This window comes from Akebia trifoliata, chromosome 5 (assembly GCF_017979445.1).
Source record: "Akebia trifoliata isolate Shusen 1 chromosome 5, ASM1797944v1, whole genome shotgun sequence".
Classification (NCBI taxonomy): Eukaryota; Viridiplantae; Streptophyta; class Magnoliopsida; order Ranunculales; family Lardizabalaceae; genus Akebia; species Akebia trifoliata.
In genome coordinates, this window is record NC_141379.1 from 33,559,234 (window position 1) to 33,574,054 (window position 14,821).

General features: G+C 33.8%; 1 protein-coding gene across 1 annotated transcript; it reads right to left on the reverse strand.

Moving 5' to 3' along the window:
- Positions 1–3,996: 3,996 nt before the first annotated feature.
- Positions 3,997–6,815, reverse strand: LOC147402394 (CASP-like protein 1E2). The gene is made up of 2 exons (XM_086444038.1): positions 6,430–6,815; positions 3,997–4,533 (listed from the first exon to the last, which is right to left on the reverse strand). The coding sequence occupies exons 1-2, from the start codon at positions 6,690–6,692 to the stop codon at positions 4,194–4,196; spliced, it is 603 nt and encodes a 200-aa protein (XP_086300164.1). The 5' UTR covers positions 6,693–6,815; the 3' UTR covers positions 3,997–4,193.
- Positions 6,816–14,821: the final 8,006 nt, after the last annotated feature.

Sequence of the window (14,821 nt, forward strand, 5' to 3'; positions counted from 1 at the left end):
TAGTCAAAAATTCAAAAAATTACAACATGAAATTCTAAATGCTCGTTACTTAGTTTACAAAATTATAAATATATATATATATATATATACAAAGGGGGTCGTAATAACGCTGTTCTATATATATATATATATATATATATATATATAGGGTCCCTATCCGTGGCCACAGTTTGGCAAACATTTTGGCAAATACTTTTTCAAAACATGGGTTAGAGGTTTTGGAATGGGCTGATTTTTGGTGAGGATGATCTCTACGGTGAGGAGATCATCCTCACCAAAAATCAGCTCATTCCAAAACTTCTAGCCCCATTTTACAAGTTGAAAAATCGTGAACCGTCCATTTTTTGTAAACCATTTTTGATGAGGTTAGAAGTTTTGGAATGGGCTGATTTTTGGTGATGATGATCTCCTCACCATAGAGATCATCCTCACCAAAAATCACCCCATTCCAAGACCTCTAACCCATGTTTTGAAAAATGTGTTTGCCAAAATGTTTTGCCAAACTGTTGGCCATTGAACGCTACTCATATATATATATATATATATATATATATATATATATATATATATATATATGGGTCACGTTCAATGGCAAACTTTTTAACAAACTTTTTGGCAAAACACTTTTCGAAACATGAGTTAGAAGTTTTGGAATGGGCTGATTTTTTGTGAGGATGATCTCTACGGTGAGGAGATCATCATCACCAAAAATCAGCCCATTCCAAAACTTCTAACTCCATCAAAAACAGTTTTCAAAAAATGGACGGTCCACGATTTTTCAACTTGTAAACATGAGTTAGAAGTTTTGGAATGGGCTGATTTTTGGTGAGGATGATCTCCTCACCGTAGAGATCATCCTCACCAAAAATCAGCCCATTCCAAAACTTCTAACTCATGTTTTGAAAAATGTTTTGCCAAAAAGTTTGCCACCCTACTATTTACCCTACGCTTTGCCAAACGTGTTTTATCCTACATGAGTTAAAAGTTTTGGAATGTACTGATTTTTGGTAAGGATGATCTTCTAACCATAGAGATCATCCTCACCAAAAATCAGCCCATTCCAAATTTTCTAACCCCATATTTACAAGTTGAAAAATCGTGGACCGTCCATTTTTTGTAAATCATTTTTTATGGGGTTAGAAGTTTTGGAATGAGCATATATATATATATATATATTTACTATCTAATTTACAAAAAAAAACCCTTCGATCATTAATTTAAATTACAAATAAATCAATTTGATATATGAGCGTTTGCACATGCTACCTTCTAGTTATTATAAATTGATTAGAAATTAAATAATATAAATAATTTAACTCAATATTTGAGTCATACTAGTAAACTAGAATGTGCTAAGGATACATAGTAGGCAAATGTGTAATTAATAAGTTTAATATATCTGTTTCCTATGGTACCCACTTAAATAAGCTATTAAAGTCCTTGGAAGTTAAATAATAACATGGATGGAAAACCCACCTTCGTTGACTAATTATTAATCACTAACTAATACCAAACTCGTTGAAAACAGAAAATGGAAAAGAAGTTGAGTATAGTTATAGATAATAAAACTCGAGACATTCTATTGCCACACCAACTTTTACTGATAGCAACCCAATTCTTGTGATATTATAGAAGAAGAATTTAGCACACATCTTTGGGGCTCAATTGTAGAAACAATGAGTAAACAATTGTGTAATAATATAGTTTATTACTTTATTTCATGTGCTTAACTTATTCTTATTTGTTATTATTTAAAAAAAAAAGAATGGTTTTGATCAAAATTTCAAAACAATAAAAACCACCACCAACATGTGTTGTAACTATTGCCAGTTTGGGACCGTATATCTGTACACCTCAGGATATACAATTGCACTTCCCCATAAAAAGTGTATCCTGAGGTTACAGATCTACCGTTCTTGAATTTGTCCACGTCAGGGAGTCGATTGAGTATGCAACCTGGCAAGTCATATTATCACGACATAAAAATTAAACAAAAATAAATAAAACAATATTATGAAAAAATAATGAATAATGAATCTTACACGAAGGCAGATAAATATTGGCCACTTAGGAGTGTTTTCGGCATTTAATGGCACCAAATTCAGAAGAACAATAACATGTACAATTAATTTTCAATTTTTTTTGTCTGCTTGCCGACCCCATAACAATTATGGCCGCCAAAGTAGTAAAAGGGCAATAAATTGAAGGAAGAACTCTTAGACCCCAACCGTTCTAGAATTAGGTTGGAAATTCGAACAACAATAAATACGTGTGTAATAGTTGAAGGGTCTCGTTAAATTTTCACCTTGCGAACAAGCACCTGGGGGTATTTTTGGAAAAAAATTGAGGGCAGTTTCGGTACAAAAATCAGATCCCAATGCGTATTTAATGCACTTTAAATCTTGACTTACAATCATCTCCAACATTGTTCTTTAAAATAAGAGTTGTGATGCATGCACGATCTGGTAAGGGCATAGAAGCATAGATGATTTTCCTTGGGATACACAAGAAAAAGATCTGTGATTCTGTGCCTTTGCCACATCAGTTGCGTACCCAATCGCGTACCAAAACTGGGTGCATTCATCATTATTCTTAAAATAAAAAAGATCTTTTGTAAAAAAATTATAAAAATTATTTTAGATAATATAAAATTTGATGGCAAATAGACTCAATTATTCTTTATCTATTCTTAATATTTAATATTATTTTATTTTACAAACAAATATTTATTAAAATCTATTTAAATCCTACTAAACGCCGTGAACTCACATCTTGAAATCTAAAAATATGATTCAATACCACAAACTTGTAGAAAATGAAATTTTAAGAATTTTTTTTTAAAAAAAACATTATTTTTCAATGTTAAAATTTAATTTTAAGTTGTGGGAGTTCGGTAATTGTTCATTTTCAACACTTGGATCAAGTTCTAAAAATATATTTTATTTTTTATTTGTTTGTTTTGAATATGAATTTTTCAATGAAATCTTGAAGGATGTTGTGCTGAATTGCGAATATGATAATCCATGTGGGGCTAACAACTATAGTAAGATTTGAAATCTTACTAAGTTGGAATAAAAATGTTTTTCAAAATATTTTTTTTTATACTTTAATATAAGTCATTTTGGAGGCTCCCAACATTTAGAGGGTGGAAACCCCCACTTTATTTTAACATTTACTTTTAAAAAATTTCTCGGAAATAATTTTTTCAATTTTCACTCTTTAAAATAAAGAGAACAGACTTTAAAGAGTCCCTTGGAGATGCTCTAGGATACATGTTAAAGTGTATTAAATACACTTTGATATTTGATATTTATACCAAAATTGCCCTCAATTTTTTTTTTCTTTTATAAAAAATATTCCAAATTGCTTATTCCTAAGTTGTATTTAATGCATTTTAACATTTAAGAAAATCCCTCATTATAATACTAAAACATATAGTACAAACTAAGAATATATGATTGCAATTTTCTTGATTTTGATAAAAATGACCATGATTATAATTAGTTCAAATATTCCAATGTTCAAGCAATTCAATCCACCTTCTCTCATTATAGTAATAGAGATTATTATTATTTTCAAGTGGCTTGTGATTTTTTAACTTATTTAGTGGTGATTTGAAACCGATTGAACAAAAGTGTTGGATCAATGTCAAAACTAGCAATAAGGTTTTGCTAGCTCCCTTTGGTCTTTTGTACGAAATTAGGTGGTCTCTTGACTTACTCTATTGTATTGGGTATCCTTAATATACTTTTTTGTACGTTAATTTTGATCTTTGTTCGAAATCAAGTGGTCTCTTGACTTACTCTATTGTATTATGCGTCCTAACTTACTCTTTTGTATATTGGTGAATTTCCATGTGATCGAAACATGCTAAAGTGTCGACATAATTCAACTAATAAGGCATGCGAGAGTATATATATATTGATGACGACGAGATACCCGACTAGCAAGGGTGAGGTAACGAACCATATCTCCCCCAAATAAATCCTTGTGATGTTGGCCAAGGAGATTTGAATTCTAGACCTCTCCCTTCTGTTTATAGGAATGCCTTAACCACTACGTCCAATGCGCAAACATAAGTAGAATACATGTGGAGGTTGGAAATGCCTTCAAGTACTTATAGGGCACTGTTATTACGTTTACCCATTTAACAATCTCACGCGATATAACAACAAACGAAATCCAAAACAAGTTTAGTGAGATTTCTTGTGGAGGTGCAACGTGGCTAGCACGATCAGCACTACGAAGATCAGTGACCCAATCAATGACAGTACGATGGACGCTGCTACATGGTTACAGAAGTACCCGAATACATCACACACCTTGTTCCACCTCACGTGCGAGTTTCCTTTGTAGCCAATCACGCCAACGGCAGCCGCCGCTCCATTTGCTGAGAATAGTAGTCCCACCATCACCAAATCAAGGACGACTAGCGTTAATCCCAAACCCTTCGATCCCACCCGATTTGCTATCGATAATACCAGCGATAATGCTGCGTACACACACGCTATGATGTTTATCACCATGAAGTACCTAATAATAGAATCAAACTGTTAGTTATTTAAGCGATATTAATATATAATGAAATACAAAATACATTTTATTTATATTTTCTCAAATTTAAAATAGGTTATAAAATGGGATCATTAACATATAGATAAAGAACCAAAATCTTTCATCAGCACAAGAGGTTATTCATTTACGAAGATTTCGGTGGACACGTGTCAGATCAATCACTTAATTATAAGTCAAATAGTCATGCAAGATGATGTAGGTGGCACTTTTGGGACGCAACCGTGTGTACTTATTTTTATGTCTAAATATAATAAAGAATAATGATAATCGAACTATCCCACATGCCACACTCAATCGACTCTCATGACATGACAAATTCGAAAATAGTAGATCTGTACGTCTCGGGATAAAAAACTAAGTTTTCCCATAAAAAAAAATGTATCTGAGGAGAATCGTGTATCCCAAGACGTATAGATCTACATTCATGAATTTATCACGTTAAGAGAGTCGATTGAGTGTGCCATGAGGATAGTCAGATTATAATGACTCTATAGTAAAAAATTTGACGCGTTTCCACAAAGCATTTATTATTAATTTATCTTTCAATGGAAAAAAAAAAAAAAAAACACATGAATACTGACCTTTGTAGGTATCTTTTTTAATTATTATATATATATAAATGTAAAATAATAAACTTCAAAGATAATGTTTAAAAAAAATGAAGTTTTAGAAGATATCGGCCTCCCTATGAAGCATTTTTGAGCATCCTTATAACTCACAACTTCTTAAGATGTCTGATAATTATTATTATTATAAATTATCTTGAAATTAATTAATATGAGCTATTAAATTTAATATTTGCATCATATTAATAAACTAGAATGTAGTTCCAAATATTACGCAATTGTGTAATTAATAAGTTTTGTTTTTTCTCCAAAAGGTGACAGCTTGATAAGCTAATAAAGTCCATGAGTCTAACATAAAGAGACGAGTTCAAACCCACCAACCACCAACTAATTATTAAACATTAACTAATAGCTAAATTACTGAAAATAGAAAAACGGAAATAATGATGAAGTGGGCGCATTAGTGCACCTCACATCGTACACGTACACCCTTCACGAGAAAATAGACGGGAACCATACATGTCTTTCCTTGGGATACGAGTGAAAAAACATCTATGGATCTTATCCACTTTCCCCGACAAGATGTGCCAATAAGGCCCAATCTTGAGATCATCCCAGCATGACTCATTTCTCTACAATTAGAGACGTTCTATTGCCACACCAACCTTTACTAATAACACTCTGATTCATGTGATATTAAAGAATAATTTAACACACATCTTGAGGCGCTCTTAGTAAAAATTGGTGTGACAAGGGAAGCTCTCTAGAACTAAAATGCACTAAACATAAATAATAAGTAAACAATTTTGTAATAATATAGTTTATTTCATTTGCTTGGTTTATTTGTTTATTTATTTATTTAAAAGAACAGTTTTTTTTTATAATCAAAATTCCAAGTAAAATTCTTTCCAAAACAAATTAAACCATATTAAAAACCATGTGTTGCAACTGATGGATTGTTTAAACCTCGTGTGATTCACACGTGCACACCTAAGAAATTATTTTTATTTTTTTAAACAAAAAAAGAAGAAGAAAAGAAAATCATAATTTTTTTTTGTCATCCAACTAAAAATGAAACAAATAATATCAGAAAAATAAGTAAGAAATGTTGCAACTAATGGATTGTTTAAACCTCGTGTGATTCACATGTGCACACCTAAGAAATTATTAAAAAAAAAACAAAAAACAAAAAAGAAGAAGAAAAGAAAATCATAATTTTTTTTTAGCCATCCAACTAAAAATTAAACAAATAATATCAGAAAAAAAAGTAAGAAATGTTGAATCTTACACGAAGGCAGATAAATATTGCCACTTAGCACTGGCTTCGATATTGATTGGTGGCAAATTCGGAAAAACAGTAACAGGTACAGTTTTGGTCTGCTTGCTCACCCCAAAAACAATAATGGCCACCAAAGTAGTAACAAGGGCAAGAAATCGAAGGAACAACTCTGAATACTTCACAGTTTTAAGGTTTGCAACCCTAACTTCGCTCCCCCTACTTTCAATCCCCACTCCAGATTCATTCCCGTTTGGTTTCAATGTTGTCTCCATTTTCTCTAAATCACAACTAATTTGGATCAAAATCCACAAAATCAAGACTGAATATTTGAGATTTGAGACAGAAACAGAGGAAAAAATGGTTCTATATAAATAGAGAGATTGAGAGAAGTGAGAAAGACGTATAAATTGAGGGGGATGAGATTTGATTTAAGAGTGTGAAAGGGTTAGGTTGGAAAATTCAAACCGCATTAAATACGTGTTTTTAATAGTTCAAAGAAGGTCACAAGTCAGCTTCTTTTAAGTTATAATTCTTATCCTCCTGGACAGTTTTTAAATGAGAGATTTGATTTACTGGGTAGACATATCTGTTGTAATTTTATTACAAAAACTCCCTTACTTTGTCAAATTTATTACTGAACAAACCTTACTTAATGAACATGCTAACATGACCAATCTACTGAGTGAGATTTCAAATCTTACTAAGAGTCGTTGAGCCAACATAGATTATCAAACATCACAATCTTCTAGATTTCGTAACTAAAATTCAACAGTGAAACCTAATTTTTTTCTTTTTAATTTTTTTTCCAGAGTTCTTAGAATTTTTTTCCTTTATAGTCTTGTGGAATCAGATTGTGTTTTTGGATGTTACAAATTAATGCTGTTAAAAGTCACTCTAAAGTTTGTTAAATAACAAATTAACCCCATCAATTTGAATTTTATGACGTGGGTTGCTACTACAAGGTTTGTCGTTGGTAACAAACATGAGTTGTCAACTCCAAGAGAGTTTTTGTAATAAAAATGCATCAGTTAGACCTTTCGGGTAAATCTCTTTTTTAAGATTTGATGGACACCTAAGGCACATAAATCTTTATGACAAGATTCGTGCTACAGTAACAACAAAATTCACTATATTTCACACTATGCTGATGTGGAGGAGGTACTGATAAAATCATAGATACTTGGGCGTAATGTGAAAAGTTGGGAATTTCTTTTTCACTTCAGCACTTTCATTATAAAAAACACACTAGCATTATAATGCCACATGACTTTTTGAATTATTGTTCTTATAAAATATCCATGAATTTTTGACCTATTGAATATTGATGGGTGATTTGTAACTAATGGAAAATGTAAATGTTGAACTAACTTTCTCCGACACTGCGCTGATGTGGTAATGTGAAGAGAACCGTTGATTTTTTTTTCTTGTGTCACAAGGAAAAAAATGCGGTTCTCTATGTGCTGTCACATCATCACAATGTTGAGTGCTGTGTCAAAGGAAGTCAGTTTAAAATACCTGATGAAAAATTCTTAGAGCCATGCTAAACTGACTAAAAAAGAATATACTTAAATACACTCAAATGACGTGGCATGCGCACAGAACCATAGATTTTTTTTTTTTCGGGATACCTAGAAAAAAAATATATGGTTATGTGCACATACCACATCAGTTGAGTATTTTGAGTGTCCTTTTTTAGAATTAATGTAATATTATTCAAATTCTAATATCAAAAGTATATATGTAGTGTTGATTGTGTTTGAAATTGGATGTCACTTGACTTACATTGTTTCACGTTAGAAAACTTCCATTGGGTGAGGACATGCAACTATAGATATTTTGCAAGTGCAATGAAATTGACAGATAATTCATTTTTTCAAGAAATTTATTTTTCCTTGATTTTGAGAGAGATTAATTTTTTCTTAGAAAATATTTTATCTACTATCATATAAGCCCTAAAACAATGGTATAAGCCCTAAAATAATGTCCCACCAAATATGAAGGCTAAAATTCAAACCCTAGAAAATGCTTGGATCTAGTGGCTATAAATTATCAAGGAATGGGTACGGAGGAGGCTGACACAAAGATTTTGTGTTCCCATAAAACTAAAACTAATTTGGACCGTTGTAAGGAAATAAGTGCATGGGAACAGAATAACAGAAGAGATACAAAAGGTATGGGTGTTTGGTCCGCGGCGTCTTAGTGTGCGTGTCTCACTGTATATGGCAACCGCAACCATATTTTCGATCAAACTAATAATTAATTAAAGAGAGCTTCTACTAAGAGCACCCTGATATATGTCTAATATTAAATAAATTGGGGTAATCTTAGTAAAAGTTGGGGTGGCAAGAGAACATCTCTATTTTAAGTATGGGTGAATCACCATTTCCTTAATATGACAAAATTCTAACATATTTTTCCAGTGAATTTGTCATTTTTATAATTAACGAATTCACTGATAAAAAATCAACAATTCCGTTGGTAATTTATCAACCAATTTGTTGATTATAAAAGTGACGAATTCAGTAGAAAAACATGTTTTGAGAATTAAAATGAATAGTGTATCGAAGCCAAAATTTTGTCATAAGTTGTGCATGTTTGAAAAATATCTCTTTAAATATTACGCCATGGTGGTTTTATAAACATATGAGGTACCCTTAGGTTTTTAAACTTACGGAAAAACTTGTGCATCGATCTAGATAGTCATTGTGAATCGTCCTTCAATTGAGTTGTCCAAGATCCAAGATGATTCTCGTCAGGAATTTGAAATATTGACCAAATTTAAAACTCAAGGGATTACTTTAATATAAAATGATTACTTTGTAAAAAAAATTGTTATTACTGCGATCAAGTAAGGTGTCCCTTTTTCGATAGAGATAGGAACAATGTCTATGTGGCATTTTTCGACTGGAATTTAAAACACATCAGACACTTAACCGAGCCATTTCTACCTGACATGGAGTCCAATGCACTCAATCTACAATCAAAACATGTCACATAGACATCATATGTTGCTATTCGAATGTGACACCATTTTGGATCGAGACTCTTATTAGTAATCATTTATTACTCTGCCTTATAATTATAAAATTGTAATTATTGAACACAAACAATTATTAATAAATAATTTTAAACTAATTAAAAGGGTTGGTGCACCTAAGATTACAGGACTTGACAAGTCCACTTTGTTATCTTTTCTTCAGAGGCGAGAAGGGATGAGACACCACGTTTTATGGTTGTAATTACAAGCGAGTAAATTAATCAAAATAGTTGGGTTTTAATCTTTCAAAGAATTTGAGATGTTTTCTTTGTTTGAAGACTCTGTGTTCACATGAGAGTTCTTTTATAGTTGAATTTGTGTTGTTTGTCTTTATTCGTTTTATTGTCTTTGTATTTTTATTTTGTAAATAGGTCTCCCGTCTCCGTACGACTTGTTTTTTTATTTTATTTTTCTCTTAATAAATAATTTATCTATCAAAAAAATAATCAATTAATTGAACTTCAACTTTTTGCTAAATAACAAGGCTAGTCTCAATAATTTAGTAAGATTTTCAATCTTACCAAGAGTCGTTGAGTCCACATGGATAACCACATTGATAATCCAATACTACAATCCTGTAGATTTTATAAAAAAAAACTTGAATTCAAAAGAAAAATCTTTTTTTGAGTTTGAGCCAAATTGTTAAAAAATGGAAAGTTATGAACTCTCAAATTTAAAATTAAAATTCAGCAATGAAAATTTATCTTTTTTTTTAAATATGTTTTTTTTCAAAGTTCATTGAATTTTGTCCTCTACATTCATGTGACATCGGATAATGTTTAAGGATGACATAAGATGATGCAGTTAGGAAACTTTCCTTACTAAATTAGTAAATAAAGTATTTTTCTTTGCCCAAAAACCTTACCTTAAAAAAAAAAAATCCACCAATTGCAACTTCTTCAATTGGATAAAATGTTAATTTATTAAAAAAAATTATTTTCTTTCTATAAAAAAAATTGGTTTTTTTCCCCGAAAAATTCTCTGGTATGTTGCATTAAGGATTTTAAAATATCAATTAACCAAAAATAAAGTAAGGTAGAAATTTTAGAAAAATAGCTTGACTAGGAAGACACCTACATTAACATCAACACCATCGTCATCATCATCATTATATCCAAGAGTTTAAAGATGATGGATTTCGGAAAGAAAAAAAATCAAAGATTTCTGGATCATTTTTCTTTGGTTGATGAGAGAAGACCAAATTCAAGGTCCATGTCATCACCAATTTGAAGACATAAAGATATCACCAAAAGTTCGAGGAACCACGTGTCATGTCAGATAAAGGGTAGGGTTCCTCCATAACTTTGAAGCAGCCATCATAGCAGTATGGTCAGGTAGTATTTACTCTATTATATCAAGAAAATCTGGAAAATGCTATACCATAGAGGTTTCCTCGAGATACGAGTGAGGAGCATCTATGGTTCTATGCACATCTTCATGTCCGCGCAATGTGAAAAACAGTCACTCTAGCACACGAGTCTAAGAACCCTCTCTCACGTCTCTAACTAAAAAAATAAGATAAAATTGTGCAGCCCACTCCCTCCCACCTACCTAATCAAAAGGTCAAAAGGTCAAAAGACAGGTTTCTTAGCTGCTCAATTCTCATCTCCTTTTCACATCGTGTGAAATCTAATTTCGGCCTTAATAGATTGAATCATTACTAAGCGAATCAATTTGTCGCACGTTTGTATTAGAGTGAATCTAATCAATTTGCAAATCCAACCATTTTGATTCACTAAATTTTGTAACTGAATTTTGAGGAATTAAAATAGTGAAGATCCAATATATTATCTTTAAAATGATTCTAGAGTAATCGACAAACACTAAAAAAAAAAAACAAAAGTTAGCTTGAACTCAATTTGAGTAGTTGTTCCTTATAAATATTGCAATCACGACCCTGTTTAGGTGGGCTCCATATATTCATGGTCACAGGATCTGAAAAAAGTTAATAACCATCTCCCAGAAGTACACAATCCAAACTTTTAAAGAAGAGGAGGCACCTCCAATTGTCTTAAAATTAGGGAGGTATGTCAAATTCATTTCATTCTTCAGGGAGATAATAAATCCAAAAAAAAAAAAAAAAAATGGAGTACAATTTTGAGTCATTATTTTCTGACTCCCCCTATGATATAATCTGACCTTGTATGTGCATAGAATCATAGATTTTCTCGGGATACACAATTACACATTTAGGAGATGTACAATTTTGTATCCCGAGGAAATCTATGATTTTATGCACATACCACATCAATCAGGAGAATAGAGGGGGAATCAGCTTATCATTTTTCTTCTTATTATTATTGATGATGGGTTGTCCTTACCGTTGGCCCTACTAGTAGCGGGGTGAGGCAACTAACCACACATACCAAGCAAGTCGAGATAAATCCTTGGGTGGCCAAATTATTATCATTAAATGTACTTCATTTAAATGAAACGGTTACAACAATAAGCATTACTTATAGATCAAATTTATGAGAGTCTTGCTGGGGTGACACAAACGGAGACAGAAAGGTGCCAAAATGATGTGGTGTTGCGCACATTACCGTAGATGCTTTTTCTCGAGATACAAGTAAAAAAGGATCTACGGTTATGTACACCCCACCACATCATTTTTATGACCTTTGTGTCTGTTTGTGTCATTCCAGCTTTTTCCTATTTTTTCTTTTTTAGGATCATAAGACTGCCACATCACTAGCCATGGAAGGACAGAACTTATTGCAAATGGTTCAACAACATATCAATTAATATGAATGATAATTAGGGGCATGTTTGGAAGATGGAGTTTGAGGTGTAACATTCATGACTCAATTCAGCTTCCACATTGATTTGGAAAGTGTACTCCCAGGAGTTGCAACTCCCATACAAATAATCGCCTTAAATCCCTGGCTGTCCAACCCAATTGTTGTTAGATGTCAGTATTTGGAATCGGAAGGACTAGACAGTACACCTGGTCGTGGTCCAACTAGAAAAAGCCTTGAATGGTCCGAGTATGCGCTGCTACCCAATACGATGCTTGACATGTTATATTGAGGACTTCCCACGCCCACAGTTGTGTCCCTGGGTCAAGTGTTTAGGCAAGAAAAGGACTCACATGTTGTTTGTTTATTGCGTACTTGACAAGGTCATGGTGCCAGTTTGAGTCTTTCTATATGGTTTTGATGCACAATGTATCACCTATGCTTGTGATATAGCTCCACATGATAAGGAACTATGAAATTCCCCCACCAATCATCCCATTTCAGTGTGCATTTTTCATGACATATTCAACTTACACAAATCCGACTTGGGTTTAGTTACATCAGTGCTATAGTCCACACCTGATCCTTCAAAGGTTCATATTTCCTTATATCGTTGCCTACACAGAGCAACATGGGGAAAGAGTTACCTGGGGCCCAAAAAGAAGCCAGCTGTTAGAGAATAAGATTCATCATATCATGATGCATGAGATGCATTGTATCATTGTCAATGTAACAAATCACAAAAGAAAGTTATCAGAGTGAAAGCCACCAAAGTGGGCCATCGCGGACGTCAGCCGCAGAGCATGTTGGTGTTATAATCCCAAAAGATGTGGGTGCAACTTTCCCCATAAAGACCATCTTTTAGTGTATTTGTTAGCTTCTTATTGTCTTAATTCAGCAACTAGGTGCCCCCCACAAAAAAAAACTCCTACTTGCCACAACTTGCAATATTGCTAACCTCTTCTGATTCTCCCTTCTCAATATCTGTGTCCACAGAAGCACTATGAGGAATTCACATCCTTTCTTTGAATAAAGTCAGAAATTCTCCAATGCTTTTCTCTTTATGCTCTTTAGAAGATAAATGTAGATTCTCTTCTATCTTCAATGTGACACTCACATAAAAAATAACAACGTCGTGTTTGCTAAGCAAAGAATGGAATTTGATCCCTCCAAAACTTTTATACACCATTTGTTGGGTGGGGCACTAAAAGGAAATTTTCTGTTCCATTCTATAGTTGAGAGTCTTATATAAGGAGAAGCTTGGCATCTTTATCTCCATAAGAAGAAAGTGTGAGTTCTTTAAGAATAGAAGCCTAGAACAATTAATTAATGGCTTCCTACACTTACACGAGCGGAGGGTACAAGCCTCAGGAAAACACAAGGTATGAAGTATGGGAGGGGTCACATAATGGTGTTGAACCGCACTCACATGGATGGGGAAAAACAGGCTTTGCCAACAATGGTGAGGGCTATCAGGATCACGTATGCAGGCCTGTCATCATTGATGCTTACGGTAGAAAAAGGCCACTCATTGCGTGTGATGGAAACCATAACATGGAAGGGTTTGTTACCAAAACTGAAACCTTTGTAGAACAAGTTCACGTGCCTCAAGGGACGACTATATATGCAAGTGGCTCTCCTACAGAAATGGGAGTAAGGAGAGATTATGGAGTTCCTAACAATGGATGGAATAGGCCCGTAAGTCCATCTCGTGACCGACCATCAAAAGTTGATGATTTTTTCGGCAAAGTCCAAGCAGAAGCAAGTCGACCAAGTAGGACAAATCTTGTAAGTAGCATGCACTGGGGACAGAAGCCTAATTCTGATGGTTATGGTGGGACGAACGGCTATGGTGGGCACGGTGATAATAGCTCATACACATGGAATAAGCCGAGTGTTAACACTATACGAGATCCATATTTCGATGCTTCACGAGGAAGGAATCAGTTCGAACCAAATGATTATCAGGACCCACCAATGAACACCACAAGTGGATGGACTAGGCCCAGCCGTGCAGGTTGGGCAACGCCACCAAATCCCAACACCCCACTTAGCAGACCAACAAATGATATAGGTACTGCCATTGAGTACTTGAAGGAGGCAACTAATCCTAGTTCTGTCACGACGTCCCAAGCACGTCGGTTTACAGTACCAACTCCAATCGCGCCAAAACTAGAGAAGTCACCAACTATAGACAGCAGAGAGGCTCGACGGAAGTATGGTAGCTTGTCAGCAGCACCTCAACCAGTCAAAACAGGAGATTACTCATCAGCCGTTGACAGCAGGGAGGCTGCACGAAGGTATGGAGGCCATATAATGTGAGACCCGTATCAACGCTTCAAGTTTAGCAACAAGGGCTCTTTTGATTTCCCCATGTAATAGTTTCAAATGTCTCGTTGGACTTCTCTCGTCATTTCTGCTTGTTCCCACGTTCTGGTTTCTTTCATGTTTTCTTTTTTATTTTCGTAGAATCGTTTGATGCTACTATGCGCGTGTCATGTACTGATAATATGATTATAGTAAAATAAGTTTCTGAGTCTGTTAAGCAGTGTATTTGGAGAAGAGAATATGTGATCGGTGGGCCAGGAAGACCCATGATGTCCTGAGTGGCAGAGTTTCAGACTTT

Coding starts and splice junctions, on each gene's coding strand:
- LOC147402394 (XM_086444038.1), bottom strand. CDS start 6,692: ATGGAGACAACATTGAAACCAAACGGGAATGAATCTGGAGTGGGGATT. Junction 4,534..6,429: donor CAATATTTATCTGCCTTCGT/GTAAGATTCAAC, acceptor TTCTATTATTAG/GTACTTCATGGTGATAAACA.